This window comes from Rhyacophila brunnea, unplaced genomic scaffold (genome assembly GCF_057557595.1).
Source record: "Rhyacophila brunnea isolate RB1 unplaced genomic scaffold, BYU_Rbru_1.0 scaffold_2, whole genome shotgun sequence".
NCBI classification, from domain to species: Eukaryota; Metazoa; Arthropoda; class Insecta; order Trichoptera; family Rhyacophilidae; genus Rhyacophila; species Rhyacophila brunnea.
Window position 1 is genome coordinate 15,532,374 of NW_028232859.1, and position 15,396 is coordinate 15,547,769.

The following is a 15,396-nucleotide window of genomic DNA, read 5'->3' on the forward strand; positions in this document are numbered from 1 at the left end:
TTAACAATAATATTGTAACATAACAGAAAAACAACTCATAAATTAAAAATTTTATAATAAACGGGACTTTTCGACAAGCGGAGCTCAGCGTATTTTTAGCGATTATATTGAAGCCGATACACAGTCTGAGTTCCCTGAGCCTATATACGCATTTCAAAATAGTAATAATATGGAGTTGGTTTTAGTCTCAGTTGAGTATGAAACTTTTGTCGCATACGCATGCCAAACGATCTATATAGTATTCCAAAACTAGTGAATATTTTGGAACAAGATTATATACTAAGTATTTTTTTATACTGGTAGTAAGTATACTTAGTCTTCAAAATCGACCAGTTTTCCCATCTCTAGTATACAACAGCACTCATGAAAAGTGTCCACCCAAAACACAGATGTCACACCATTGGTATGTAATGAAAAAATAAAACTACAAAATTCTTGAGGCCAATATTTTTATTGAACAAACTGGCAGTATGTAAATTAATAACTTAACTCAGAAAAAATAATTCATCCATACATGAGTAGCTTAGTATCAAAGTGGGACATAAGCGATTTACAAAATTTTACAGGAGACTCACAAACATGTGTGAAAAGTGTCCGTTTTTCACATAACATACATACTTTAAACTCAAAAATCTCTGTATACTTTTGGTGGATTTTTTGAAAAAAGCATCATTTGCACTACCATAATCAATTAAAACATGAACTTAGTGGGAGGTGGCGTTTGTCCCACTTTGATACCAAAGTACTCACATTTAGGTACCTACCTCATGTTGATCTTCAGTGTCTATATTGAATTCGAATAATGTATGCATAATTATTTTGGTCGATAACATAAATAATAATGCCAATGGAGCAAACTAGTTATTGACTATAATTTATGAACAATGGTCCTCTCAGTGCATTACAATCAAACGCAATATGACATTTTGTAGCCATAAAAGTAGGTTGGCACCCGAATTTTACAACACATTTACATTATAGAAAGAATTACAAAAAGAAATTATTGTGTTTCCATTTTATATGCATATCAAAAATGAACAAAAGCAAGTCAAACAAAATCACAAAAAATTCACCACAGGATTAAAAGTAAAAATATCACAAAACCATTACTAACTTCACAGTTTCTACAAAATGTTGCACTAAGGCATGTACTGCATTGTATATTATTAAAATATACATATAATATTTTTGTAGTAGTAGCAAAGACCAAATTTAATAAACACACAAGAAAATAATGCAAAATGTTGAAGAATTATAATTTCTTTTATTTGTGATACATTTTATGTAATAAATAAAACAAAATGTATGGTTGGGCTTGTGAAAAACTAGAATCTAGTGTAAACTGGCATACAGACAATAAAAATACTATAAACATTTGAGAATTGAAAAAGTTTTTAATGTCCTCAGGAGAGTAGTAATCCCAGTTATAGAAAGATAGGTAATGAATATAACAAATTGTATCGGAAGGATCTGAAAAAGGATTTTAATATTTAAAAAAAGTGACTCCGCAGCCTTAGAATTTTTTCTTCAAATTTAATATGACATACTAGCAACTAGATAGTATTTATACATAATATCATTGCTTGTTGCGAAACATCACCTACTAAATAAAATGTAGCAATCGAGTTTTATTTCATAACATTCTTTTATAGCGAGAAGTAACCGAAATTATTAAAAAATAAGGACAACTGTTAATTGAATTTTAGATATATCCTTTGAATGTTATAGGAATAGTTAGAAATCAATTAATTTTCCTTTCATATAATCAACATCTGTGTCATCTTGGTAGCAATCTCTGCGTGTTTTATTGAATCAATGGTAGTACACGTGCTGAAAAAGGTATTCACAGCGCTGGAAGCCTGTCACTGGATAGGAACAGATGGAAAAAATTGTTGGACGAAATCAGGACCTACCCCGGGTTATCTTACTCCAGATAATGCTGGTATGGTGTAAAAATATAAGAAAAGTATTTTTAGATTAACCACTCAGTGACTTTGCAGCAAGGTGATATTATGTATAATTTTTCAACATATTTTTGGTACACTTGTAAAGGTGGTACGATTTAGACAATTCAACTAAAAAAACATCTTTTAAAGAGTTACAAAAGAACCGATTTCTTATTTCATCTTCTACAGATTTTACGCTAACTAGACTTCGTGCTAATTCACATATTCACAAAATATTGAACACCCAAGAAATTAATGGAAAATGTAACAGTTTGTAAAATTATGTTGTATAGATCTGAGTAGGGCCAAATGCTACCAAAAATTACTCAGTTACATAAATTTAAAATTTTTGAAAAGTAAATCAAACATCAAAGCTTGGGTGCATTTGGCCATGCAAATTTTCAAATAATGGTGGATAGCTGAAAAAAATGTGTATAAAAAAAATTCATCAAAACTGGAAAAAGTTAATTAGTTACGTCAAACTAAAATTGTAGAAAATTTGTTAACTACAATGAGTATAACCATTATTAATTACTATGAAAAAGTGCATTATATAAACAAAAAATAACTAGCAAGAGCTCGTGAACAAGGCAGAACTCAATTAAATGGTTTCAGTGTCGCCAATGTCGCACAGCTGTTTTGAAACGCAGTTTAATTATTAAAAGATAAATTATTTTAACTACCTAGTTAGAATAAATCACAAATAATATAAATATCTTTCGGCTAACGTCTCTATGGACATACTTTTTTAATATATAGTTTTAGAAAAAATGTGCACCCCACTATCAGTAGACATCCAAAGAAATTTAATATAGTTTTCCAGCATATCCATCTATAGTGTACAAAATTTATCACACAATAAAAAATCAATGTAAATTTTTTTTTTAAACAGATTTTAGATTCGATACGATTTACTTATATATCAATTATTTATCACACATAATTTGTAAAACTTCAGAAATGCATTGAAAAAAAAAAGATTTTCTTTGTATTGAATGGGACTTGAACTCACAACCATCATTCAGCACAAATATTTTTTCTACAAAGTATGTTTCTGAAATGTTCCAAATTATGTTCAATGAAGAATGTTATATTATCATTAATTATTATAGATGCACATTTTGTCTTTATAGCAAAAATACAATAAATAAAAAATTATAAGATATTATAGAGCAGGTTTTTAAATTTTGTACAACTTATGGATAATATCCATAATATATTATGTATAATATTATATATTTTTTTATTGACTATTTATCAACAAATTATAATATTACATTATCTAATTCTAATTTGGTTCCCTGACTTTAAAAAAAACCTTCAGAGGTACTCATCCTTTGTTACTTTTACAATTGACTGAATCGACAAATGTAATGACGCAATTTAAACACAAAATATAATATAACTAAAATTCAATCTATAGGTGAAACTGTTTCAAAATAACCTAATTCAATGTCAGGGTTATAGAAAACATATGCCTCAGATATATTTTTTACACATCTATTGAATTTATTAGCATTTCAAAATTAAATTCAATTTGCAACACATCATTTATTATGTATTGCGAAAACTGTCATCTTTTGTACATTACTCATTACTACGATTTTTCTTCGTTTTACTTTTACAAGTTTGATTTCATATTATAACCAGGCCATATTTTTATTAATTATATGTGATTCTTCATAAACTATAATGTAATGATATCACTCAATACAATATAAAATAAATATTTCTATTTTATGTATAGATTTGATAGTACGAAATAACATACTCCGCAGATATAATCTATTTTGTATGTTTGAACACTACATAAATAAATACATAGCATATTTGTATATTACGAATGTAATGGAAAATTACATTATATCACTTAAGTCTTTAAAAACTGTAAAAACCCCCGAATCTGCAATGTGTATCGTTCCAACACTGATTCCAGTCACACTTAATTCATAATATAATATTTTCATCTAAGAATTTATTCCTCGTCACAAGTTTCTATCGCACAGCCGTATATAAACTGAGAACACTTTTGTTTTCCCGATGGGAAGTGGTTTTGGAGAAGACATTCCAGAATCGAAGAGTTTCATCGCCAGCCCCGGTGACTATTGCTTCGCCGTCCGGTGACAGCGCAAGATATAACACTCTGTATGAGTGACCTGTGAGTTTTGCAACCTGAAACCAATATTGAAACACCATTAAAGATGGAGAACTTTTTGAAATAAATATTAGGTACCTAAGAACACATCTCTTCTACAAAATAAATACATTCTTAAACCGCAGAATGGTTTTTTTGATGAAGATACACTAACTAATAATAAAATATAAATTGTATATAATATTATGTGAAAGGTCTCTCAGACTAGTGCCTGAAAAACGCCATTAGTTTATTTGACATGCGAATTTCACTATACGTTAGTTATAACCATTTATTGTAACCCATGGCCCTCATATCCTGAAGCAGGCTCCCGGACCAGGATCTTTGGTTATTTATGGTTAAGAGCAATATGATACTGGTTCCCATCAATTCTCGTGTCGTGAGTCCCTTTTGTAGTAGCCAGATAACCGACAACCGCCGCCAAATAAACATATTTTTGGGAGAATACTCGCAACCACATTTTTTTTTTAATGTAAATTTACGTGAAATAAAAAAGTGCCATTTTCACCAATGTTCACGAAACAAATTAGCCAGAAAAAGATAAAAGTGTTCCCCGGGTGTTGACTATTCACCTTTATTGAGGTGGGAATAGGACAATACCCATATCTTATACATAAATATATTTAATGATAGGTTACAGACTACAGAAAAGACAATTTTTCTATTTGCTCAACTCTCACACACCTTAGCACAGGTACATAAGTATTTAAATCAGTTAATAAAAAGTTACTAATGACTAAAAAAAATTATTTGCACTAACCTGAGTCAATGAAGGGTATTTCCATACGAGAATTTGATTCTGTGAATACCCATGCGTTGATACCAGCTCGCTTGAATGTTTTGACCATGCCAGGTTGCAAACTTGTGATCCTGTAACAATCATAAAAAAACATTTGTTATATAGTGTGTAGGAATAAGACCAAATCAATGTTTATCAATCGGGCCAACCTTCTATCAGCAGTGAGTATACTCCAAAACCTAGATACAGTGGACGAGTTCGCATAATATTTGTGATCGACCATTAGTGGAAAAGGCAGATGTGAAGCAGAAATAAAAAGGCACACACATTGAATTTCAATTGCCACGAAAATGTGCGAACATTAGTATTCTCCATATTTTTGTACGGTGTATCATCGTATATCGGTGAGTCATGGACTCTGAGGACGAGTGAGCGAAGGGCACTCAATACTTTCTAAATGTGGTCCTAGCGTTGAATGCTTTGTATTTCTTGGACAGAGCACAGGACAAACCCGTCAATCATAGACCATAGATAAAGGAACGGCTCTCAGCAATATGTCTGAGACGCATTCTGCAGTTTTTTGGACAGAAGCAGAGGACCGAAATAGGTGGAAAGTCTTGGTCGCATTAAAGATGTCGGATTTTCAAGGTGGTCACAATCCTCAGCCATGAGGGAACAACCAAGACGAAGATATAGTGTCATTCAGATATTTTAAATAACAATCTAAACTTTTAATTAACTATTTCTTTTATTCAAACGAATAATTCACAAGATTTAAGAATATATCATTCTGATTATTGAACATTATATAATTTAGAAAAACACTAACTGAGAGAGTATATCACAACCAATAGAAAAAACTTTTTTGAAAAAAGTAAGCCAACCGGTCGGGAATCGAACCCGGCATCTCTAACGGGTAAACGCCCCAAACTCGTCGCATTCAGCCATTATGCTACGGAAGACATACTAATGACGACAAATATTTAAGCTATTGGCTATTAAATACCTACCACTCAGCGCTCTTCGAAATCATGTTACTTCGGCAATCGATTTTTGTTTATTAAATCAAAGTAGGTAGTTATTTTACTACTACAACGATTACTAACCGACGTCTAGGAATTTCTCGACCAAGTGTCTTTTGAGTGCATGTGAGACTATTAGTTTCAAAGTAGGTAACCTTCAGTTTTAATTTTTTTATATTTTTCTTGATAATTCTATAAGTACTTATTCATCATATTACGTATATTTATGAAATATCAAATCTAGCATCATTTGTTGGTTAAATATAATTAAATCAGATGTTGATTGCAAAGTCATTTATATTCATAATATTTATATATTACAACTAACTTTAAATATGATTTTTTATTAATTTTACTTCGCAATTCGCTTTGTCTAATTGTTTAATGTTTGTAAAAAGACAATATCCTATTTGCATTCCTAAATTATCAGAAACTTGCAGAATATGGAGGTAACTGACTGTGAAACTAACAGCCTCATATAAATTATAATGGCAGAAAAGAATACAAACCTGTGTCAACACACTGCATGGGTTGTCCGGTGAGTGTGTTCCAAAATCTGATGCAACGATCTGCTGTTCCGCCCCCGGAAGCCAACAATCCGTGCTGGTGAGGAGACCACGCTATCGCTTTCACCGCCGCTAAGTGAGATGAGTATGTTTGCACTGGTAACAGGGAGTGCTGGAATAACAAAATGGAAATTAATTTTGAGGGACAAAAACAATAATTATACTAATAAATAGGTACATTGTTGTCAGTGGCGACTCTGTCATCAAGCAGACAAAACATTAAATTTTAATTATAAAGAACGTACACATCTTATATTTAGAAATGTAGTCTTCCTTTATACAAATATTCTGTAGGGTACTTGAACAGTTTCATACATATCGCATTGTAGATAGGCAACATTTTAAGAAATCGTAATCTTAAAATAACAACAATCTCTGAGAATAGTGTCTGCAACAAGCTTGAATGAGCAAAGAAATCGAAAGGTACCCACCCCTTAAAGACAAGCCACCTCAAATAGTTATTAGAGATGAAATGTAAAAATCTGGTTATAATACAAGATTGTTACCTGCGTCCAAACAAATAGTCTGTTGTCATTTCCACCGGAAGCCAAGCATTGACCATCGGGAGACCACTTCAGTCCGCAAACCTCTTGCCTGTGACCGACTAGAGTTCGTTCCGATACTAAAACTGAAATATACAACACAGTTAGTAAATACCACGACTGACATTACACCAATGTACGTAAAAACTTTATAAAACTTATCAAAACAGTTAAATTAAAATGAATATATTATGTACCAGGTGTTCTGGTGTCTCTTTGTTGAATTTGTCTGTCCCGACTTCCTGAGCTGAGAATGTCTCCGTTCCATGCTAGGGCTCCGACACGTGCACTATGCCCCACTAATTTTGTCACCTATAAAAAATACAAAAAAATCTTCTGTGAAATCTTTTACATAATTGGGTATTATAATAAATAGTAAATAATATGTATTGTACAACGCAATGACGCGTTAAGAAAGTGTTCAGAAACTAACCTCTTTATTAACAGCTACATCCCAAACAGAAATGTAACCTTTTTGAGTCCCCACAGCCACGAGTCCACCTCGTTCGCTCCATGATACTGAAGTAACTGCATTACCGTCCGAGGAAAGATCACATAATCTCGTTACCTGCAAAAATAAACATATTTCCAATTAAAACTACGGTAATGGTTTTTTTCTTTTTTTTGTCTCATCTACTAAGAAGTCTTTCGAATATCTTATCAGGTATACTCCGATGACAGCATTCATTTTAGCAAAAACATCTTCTATCAGCAAGAAGGTTCACCTTTTACCAGCTCATATCCTTCAATTTCCGTCCCAGAATAAAATGAAGCAGCCTAAGATATATTTTTTTCCAGTTGTTAGTATAATGACTATATTGGTAAATTTATATTATTTCAATAACATTATAACTCAAATCGAACTTAAGCTTCCTCCTCAACTTTCGTTCAGCCAATCCAATTAGCAAGTTTTACATGGTCCTTGATTCTATGCACGAATTGGCATACATTAACCTATATTAGGTCAACGCAAAATGCTATAAATATAATGTATGTAAAAATTACGTTTATAATAATGATGCATAAGAAAAATGAATAGGCATTATATTTGTAACAATAAATTATTAAATCAACTTACTTGGCTGGTGCAAGCGCTCCAAAGGTAGACACAGCTTCCGAGGCCAACGCTAAGGACATTCTGCGCTGACCAGTCCACTAAATTCAAATAGAAGTCGTCTTGGAGTTCAGGAGCATCTAAAACCTGGCAGACGGACAAAATAAAAAAAGATTATAAATAATGTATGATATTATATAAATAATATAAAATTTGGTTTTCAGCATATTAACGGCCATGATGGTCTAGCGGTTACACGTCAGGCTCATAATTTTGTGGGTCCCCCGGGTTAGAATCCTGTGTCAGGCAAATCCACATGTTGTTTTTCGATAAATGTTTGGAGTTAGGACGTAATAAGTTGAGAAAGTGGTTAACAGTCATGTCTCATAAAAACAAAAATTACAGCGCGCAGCCTCCGAATACTTTCTCACTCGCACATCGGACGTCCCCCACCGAAGCGCACAGACGTTATCACCTGTACGGCGAAGAAGGGGCCGCTTAGTTCATTATATAAGGCGATACTCGGCCTTGAACAATCAGTTAGCATTGGGGCGGACTTGGCTCTAACCCAGCTTAGCGCCGTAGTCTTACTTGCTCCGACAACGGTATACACGGTTAGCCGTCACCCTGTCAGAGTACAGCGAGGTATTCCTGCTCACCCAGCTTGGCACAGTAGTCTTGCTTGCTCTGACAACGGTATACACGATTAGCCGTCACCCTATTAGAGTATAGTGAGCTATTGTATTGAGCCAGGCACAAGCTAGGGCTCCGCCGTAGTCCCACTTTCAAAATCACATCTCACCCATTTTACTCGTGTTAAGTAAATCCCCGAAAGTACACTTATAAAATCTGTTTATAATAAAATAGCATTATTAATATTTTTTATAGATAAATTATTCAAAAATTTTCATATTTGCAATGTAGTTACATAAATTCATTAACATAACCTGTGTTTTACCTACAGTAAGTTAAAATAAATTTGCAATATGTAATTTCATGTGATGAATACCACACCTGATTTAAATAAGTAAGTACCTACTTAAATTAATATTTTTAATTCATCAAGAATTAACATCAAAGAAGCGCTGATACACATATATCCTGATTTTGTTATTATTATCCATTGAAAACGATAATATAGAAAAATTTAAGGTATTAAATTCAGAGAAAGTTAAATTAAGAAAACGTAACAATTTATAACAGTTTCATTCATTTATAAGAACATATTATGGGGAATATTAATGAGCAGAATTTTAATTGAACACAGCGCATTCTACTGTTTGATAAATATATTCTTACAATGTCGCATTTAAAAATAAGTCATATTATAATCATAACATATTCCGCTGAAGATAACCTAAAAATGTCAATTATTCGCAATCTTCACTAGCCAGATGAATCTTAGCGAATACATTTAATTAGTATATCTTCAATGCCAATGCAATTAAGATAAATAGTAGTGCATTCATTACATAATGCAAAATCGCATCTGATAATAAAGTGATAAGATTACTGTGTCACAAAGTTAATAAATATTTCTTATTACCTCATATGACCTAATTATTGTATTATTACATAATAGAATGATTAAGGCAATTGAAAACACTACAACTGCAATAAGAACACAATTTAACATTTTCTACACAAAATAAAACCGACAATTGAATTTAATAAAATGTCAGCGAAGCATTATAATTAAAAGCAAAAACAATTGTATTCAAAGACATTTTTAATATGACGTTGGCATTATTACAATCTGCGGCCGCTGCTGAAAATATTGGTTACCTATAACATATGAAAAGATCAAAACATTAATTCAAATAGCTCACCTTGAAAGGTATTCTGGATATTTTTCTAGTTGCTTTTCTAGGTGATCTAAGTAGTTTTTGTGACTTTGCAGAGACAGGCGATAGACTGTATGCAGCAGGGTCAACATTTTCCTGAAAAATAAAAATAATAAAAATGATTTAAATAAGTAATATGATACAGACCAGCATTTTCCAAACTATTTTGATAACACTTTTTCATGTCAAAATGTTTTATTGAAAACTTGTAAATGTGGCGCGTTTCTTACAGTAGTGAATGGTTGGCGTGTACATAGTAACAGAAAGCTCTGAGTCAACCTATAAACCTTTGTTCATTCAAACACTTTCTAACTATTTTAAGTAGTCACTACTTACAACGTGAATTTCAAGCCTATGTCTTCTATATTGAAGCTTTTAAGTATATATAGTATTGCTATCTTTTTAATGTAGAATACACTAAATTAGCATGACCTACCACAAAAAATTGTATCACGGTTTTTTTCAACTACTTTACTGACAAAAAAAAATTTTCTGTGCAGTCACTGGAATTTGAAACCGTGCGTCACACGGAGGCGTCCCTCGTCATTAAGTGCATAAGGCACTGGGCTCTCACCCGGAGGCTCCAGGTTCGTTTCCTGGTGAAGTCACAATACATTTTTATGTGTTTTTCTCAAAGCTGTGTTTATGTGATCATTTCGCTTCTACTACGGCACTACTGTTTCTCTACACTACTGTCATTGGGCCTCATGGCCTATTGCAGCGTTAAAATGAATATATAGGTATATTAAATGTACACATATTTCTTTTTAATATATTAGATATATAAATGATGCTTGCCACACCAAAATCGCACAATTTACATCTAAACCTGTGGCATAGTTGGGTAAGTACTGTGAAAAAAGTAAATGTTTATACCAGCATATAAATATTAATAATAATAAAACTAAACATAATATTCTACTCATGTTTTCGTGTAAACTATATAATTTTTTTAGACCAATTATAGTAGGTACAACCAATGACATATTAAATGGACAACTCACTTCATACCGGCCCGGCGCGCACGAGAAATTGTGCATGAAAGTCATTCACAGATGTATAGGTAGATGTCACGTGACCATATGACGTATCCATTTCCATTATGCGATACAAGCTTCGAGAATTTATAGTAATATAACCTTTATTGTAATGGCGTATTAGTGTCATGACTCATTGCGTTAGAAACAGATTCTCGGTTACTTACGACTTCTCGGATATTAGACGCAAGTGAGCCAGCGCATCACAGGCGACTGTCCAATGGTTTCTGTCATTAAATTGCATTGAATAAACATTATCTTAAAATGGCATTTTATAAATAATAAATAATACTAACACATGAAAAGTGATATCCCATCTTTCTTGGAGTGTCTAGTAGATTTTTTTTACAATTTTTAACTAGGCACATTGGCATTTTGTAACACAATAATAACGGTAGAGTCAAAACCTGACAGTCAGAAATTTTATATGGGCAGACCCAGCGGTGTCGCCAGACCGCTTGCAAGCAGAATGTTCATTTGAGCGTAGGATACCGATATTAAAATATGAATTTCGCCATCTGGCAGACCCGACACAAAGTGAGTGTCATTTTATTTTCTAGATGCTTCGTCCATATTAATGTCATTGGGTACAACAATTCAAAAAAGTGTAATAATTGCAGTATTTTGAAGTATCAATACTTTCAAAAATATAGTAGTTTAATGTAATTGACGTAAAACCATAGTATATTATTTTAACTTTCGCACATTTCAACCGGAACCAAAATTATAGTACAATACTGTAATTATTATAGTACAGGTGGCAACATTAAGGATATAACAATTATTCTGCATCAACCATATAGCAATAGAATCGAAAAAATTGATATAATCATTGCAATGCCTGTTTGAATGTCCTCATTTATGGTTCGTCATAAGACTTCTAATAGCATTCCCAGACAAATATAAGAGATCTACTACCCACATAAGATAACTGTGCCAATTTATTGAATAACAGGCAATTGACCGGTCTCCATTGTAGGATAATTATCATTATGAAAGAGTAGTCTGTGCAACTCGAGTATAAAGTGTGATTAACTGGTCATCCACTGACTTTTGATTTCACTCTTGGCCATCAAACAGAGTTAACAGTCTCCGAATCCCTCACAGAAACTTAAAAACTTATTATAAATCAGATAAAAATATTAAATTACAATTTTCACTCCTAAATGGTGATATTGGTCTCCCTAGAGTGGAGAGTATTTTAAAAAAACTCTTTTTACAAAGTATGGTTGTTATCCATTCACCCAACTCATTGAGTAGGTACTTGTTTTAGATCAAACCTAGATTGAAAAAACTTGGGCTTCCTCGGTCGCCTTTGGAGGTCTGCCTCTTCGCTACACGTGCAAAACGACAATGAGCACTAATGTAAACTTTAAATTCCATTATCTTAAAAAGTAGATTGATGAAATCCATTTTTAAAATTTCTATCTCAGAACTGTCCGTGAGGAATCTATTAGTGGAAGGCTTTAGATCGATGGGATCATTAAGAAATGTTGTTTTTTTAAAGAATATTATATGGAGATCCCATATGAAGATCCAATGTATTTTCACCATATTACCACCTGTGTATCTAATTTCAAATCTATAGGTACACAATAAGCAGGCAAAAATTACGTATAAACGTTGCCGATTTTAGCCTATATAATATTATACTAACTTATTTTTCATACATTTAAAAATCTTGCCACAACTATATCACTAAAAATGATTGATATCACAATAAAAGGTTGTAAACCGCTGCTCTAAAGAACAAGAGCGTTAGGTAAGGCTAGCAATATACATAATACCAACCTGTTTTGATGGTGATCTGTATTTAAAAACGGGCGGAGTAGGTGAGGCATTCAAGGGAGGCGTAGGGGCTGCATGCGGAGACCTCCCATCAGCTGGCGGCCGCAACTCTTGGACCTTGGCTCCGAGCAGTTCATTTCTCAGGAGGCACCCGTAAGCCAGTGACTCTCTCGCAGACCCTGAGCTACCGTTGGCCGTTGACGCTGCGCCAACTGTAGCGGTGCCCGGGGCCACGGTCGGAGCTCCGATGGTATCCTGCGCAACGGCTGGAGTCGCGCCCGGGGTAATTATCGCCGCTGTCGTTGCTGAAGTGGATTCACCGCGGGGTTTCTTTAACGTTGGAGTAGCATCTGTGGTGCCTCTGGATATTGCTGCAGAAGAAAAAGAAAATGTCCTATTAATAACAAATAGTTACAAATCAATCGGAGTAATACCTACTTAATAATTCATTTTGTAAAATATCGTGGCAGTAGAGTTTTTTGGTCAATAAGCCGTAACATTTTAAAAATAATAAATTATAAAAATATTCAATAGTTAAAAAACTTAATAATAAAAACGCAACTAGGTTATTTGCACGATAAACGGCATAATGAAACAGCAACAACACTTCTATGAAGTTTTTTAGACGTACAAATTAAGCTCTCGAAAATGCTTGTGTGCAACAACTTTCCTATTATTCCATGTTAGTTATATAGGTAAGTACTAAAAGAACTGTGGAAAAGTGCAAAACCGATATTTTTCATTAGAAAAGTTCGAAACATTAATATTTATCCCTGTGCACCGAGAAAAAAAACTGCAATTATATATTTTTTAAAACTAACTGTCATAATTTTATTATTTAATATTGTCATTGGGTTTGGATTAGGATTAGACTAAACGAATGAGCTCGCAAAATTAAATAGTATCTCTATAAATTATCATTTTACTTTTTTTTTGTTGTTGTTATTTTATTTTTTCTTGACAATGTCCGATCCTAGTAGGATCATATGGGCCTCCACAGGGTGGAAGTTTCTATTAACAGATTTTATCTTATTACGAGAAATGGATATTAACCACTTGCTCAACCCATCAGGTTCATATTCGTGACTCAAAACACAAATTGAAAAACAATATATTTGTTTGGCAGACCCAGGATTTGAACATGGGACCTTACGACATTATAAGCCGATGCGTAAGCCGCTCGGCCATCGTGTGCGTCAATAGGCGATATTCTGATGGTATATCTTTATTAATTTGAGATCGATTCAGAGATCTGTTTAGTTAGTAATTAATATTAATAAGACGGAGAACATAATTTGACATGCCCTGTGAAACACTATTTTCGGAAAATACCGTAGAACATCGACAGGCATTATTGTCTTGGAAAGAATTGAAATTTACATAAAATTACACGAAAATATTGTCAACCGACGACGACAGTCAATAATGACGATACAATGACGCCATTGTCTATATTCTAATGTCCCGTTGGTCGTGAATTGTGAATCCGCCCCGTCGAAATGACTAAACATCGAACGTTTTCATTTTCGTCATTACAAGGTGTCGAGCTTCCGGGGAATTTAAATGCAGTGTCAAAAAGTAGGCACATGTATTCAATTCGAGTAATATGCCAACATGTTTCCCGTAAAGCTTGCACTATTCACTCGAAAAATTCTCAATTTCTGTAGTAAATGCTACACCGTTCGTCACGTCACTGTTCTGGCAGAAGACACTAATTCGAAAAAATGACATAATATTGAGTTAGTTATACCAAAATGTTCCTTATTTCAAACTTTACCGTCTGGAAACCTTCTTCATGAATAAACAGTCATTATTTTAAAGTTATCCTTTTTGCGATTACTTAATAAACTCACATGATAGACCATTTCAAACATTTTAACAACTTCAAAGTCAAATTACTCAAAACTAGTATTCTCCAGTTAATGTGTTCTGCCAGAACAGAGACGATTCACATATAAACAGTGTACGTCATACCAACACATGCCTATACATTTTTTTTTTAAATTATATGGCACCATGTCCATCAGATAACTGTTTTATATACTCACTCTTACAAAAGTGACACAAAAGAATAATAATTACTCTTCAAGCAAACATAACTGTAGGTTTTTTCCACAAGAATAAAACTAAAATAAATTTTTCAGATACCGATGAAAGCTCCTTCTGCATTTATGCAGTGGTGAACGTCCCGAATTCAACCATCAGTCAACTTATATTGATCTAACTACATACGGTTAATAATATCGTAATATTATTATGTTCACGTGACATAAATCCATATAGCCTTCGTTTAAGTGCTTTACAATTGCATCAAAACACATAATATTTATGTATCTAGTCAGAAATATGCAGCCGATCTGTTTTCAATAGAATAGTATGCAGTCATTATTCAAATCGAATGCACGTAACATTGAACCAACAGCCAGCGTACGAAACAAATTGTCATGTAGGTACATAATGTAATACTTACAAATTGTCTTCATTCTTGTCGTTTGAATCTCGCCATTTGTACAATACCATTCATAATAATATTATATGTGTGAGAAAAAATATATGATATCTGCCAGATTCAATATAGTAAAGGACGAAGGTATATTTTTTTATTTTTTATTAAACCGTGCAATACATTTCTTAAATTCGAAAAAAATCATTTACTTAGCATACTATTATATACCATTCGTTTGAACTACCTCTCATTTTCTA

At 33.0% G+C, this 15,396-nt stretch overlaps 1 protein-coding gene across 1 annotated transcript in view; it reads right to left on the reverse strand.

Moving 5' to 3' along the window:
• Positions 1–3,569: 3,569 nt before the first annotated feature.
• The window catches only part of fzr (fizzy and cell division cycle 20 related), a 55,142-nt gene continuing 43,315 nt past the window's right edge, over positions 3,570–15,396 (reverse strand). Inside the window, exons 3-11 of the mRNA XM_085946750.1 lie at positions 12,697–13,064; positions 9,854–9,964; positions 8,049–8,171; positions 7,404–7,538; positions 7,168–7,282; positions 6,935–7,056; positions 6,372–6,540; positions 4,862–4,971; positions 3,570–4,118 (exon numbers count right to left, since the gene is read on the reverse strand). Coding sequence (XP_085802876.1) covers positions 3,942–4,118; positions 4,862–4,971; positions 6,372–6,540; positions 6,935–7,056; positions 7,168–7,282; positions 7,404–7,538; positions 8,049–8,171; positions 9,854–9,964; positions 12,697–13,064 — 1,430 coding nt within the window. The 3' untranslated portion in view covers positions 3,570–3,941. The remainder of the gene's footprint in view (positions 4,119–4,861; positions 4,972–6,371; positions 6,541–6,934; positions 7,057–7,167; positions 7,283–7,403; positions 7,539–8,048; positions 8,172–9,853; positions 9,965–12,696; positions 13,065–15,396) is intronic.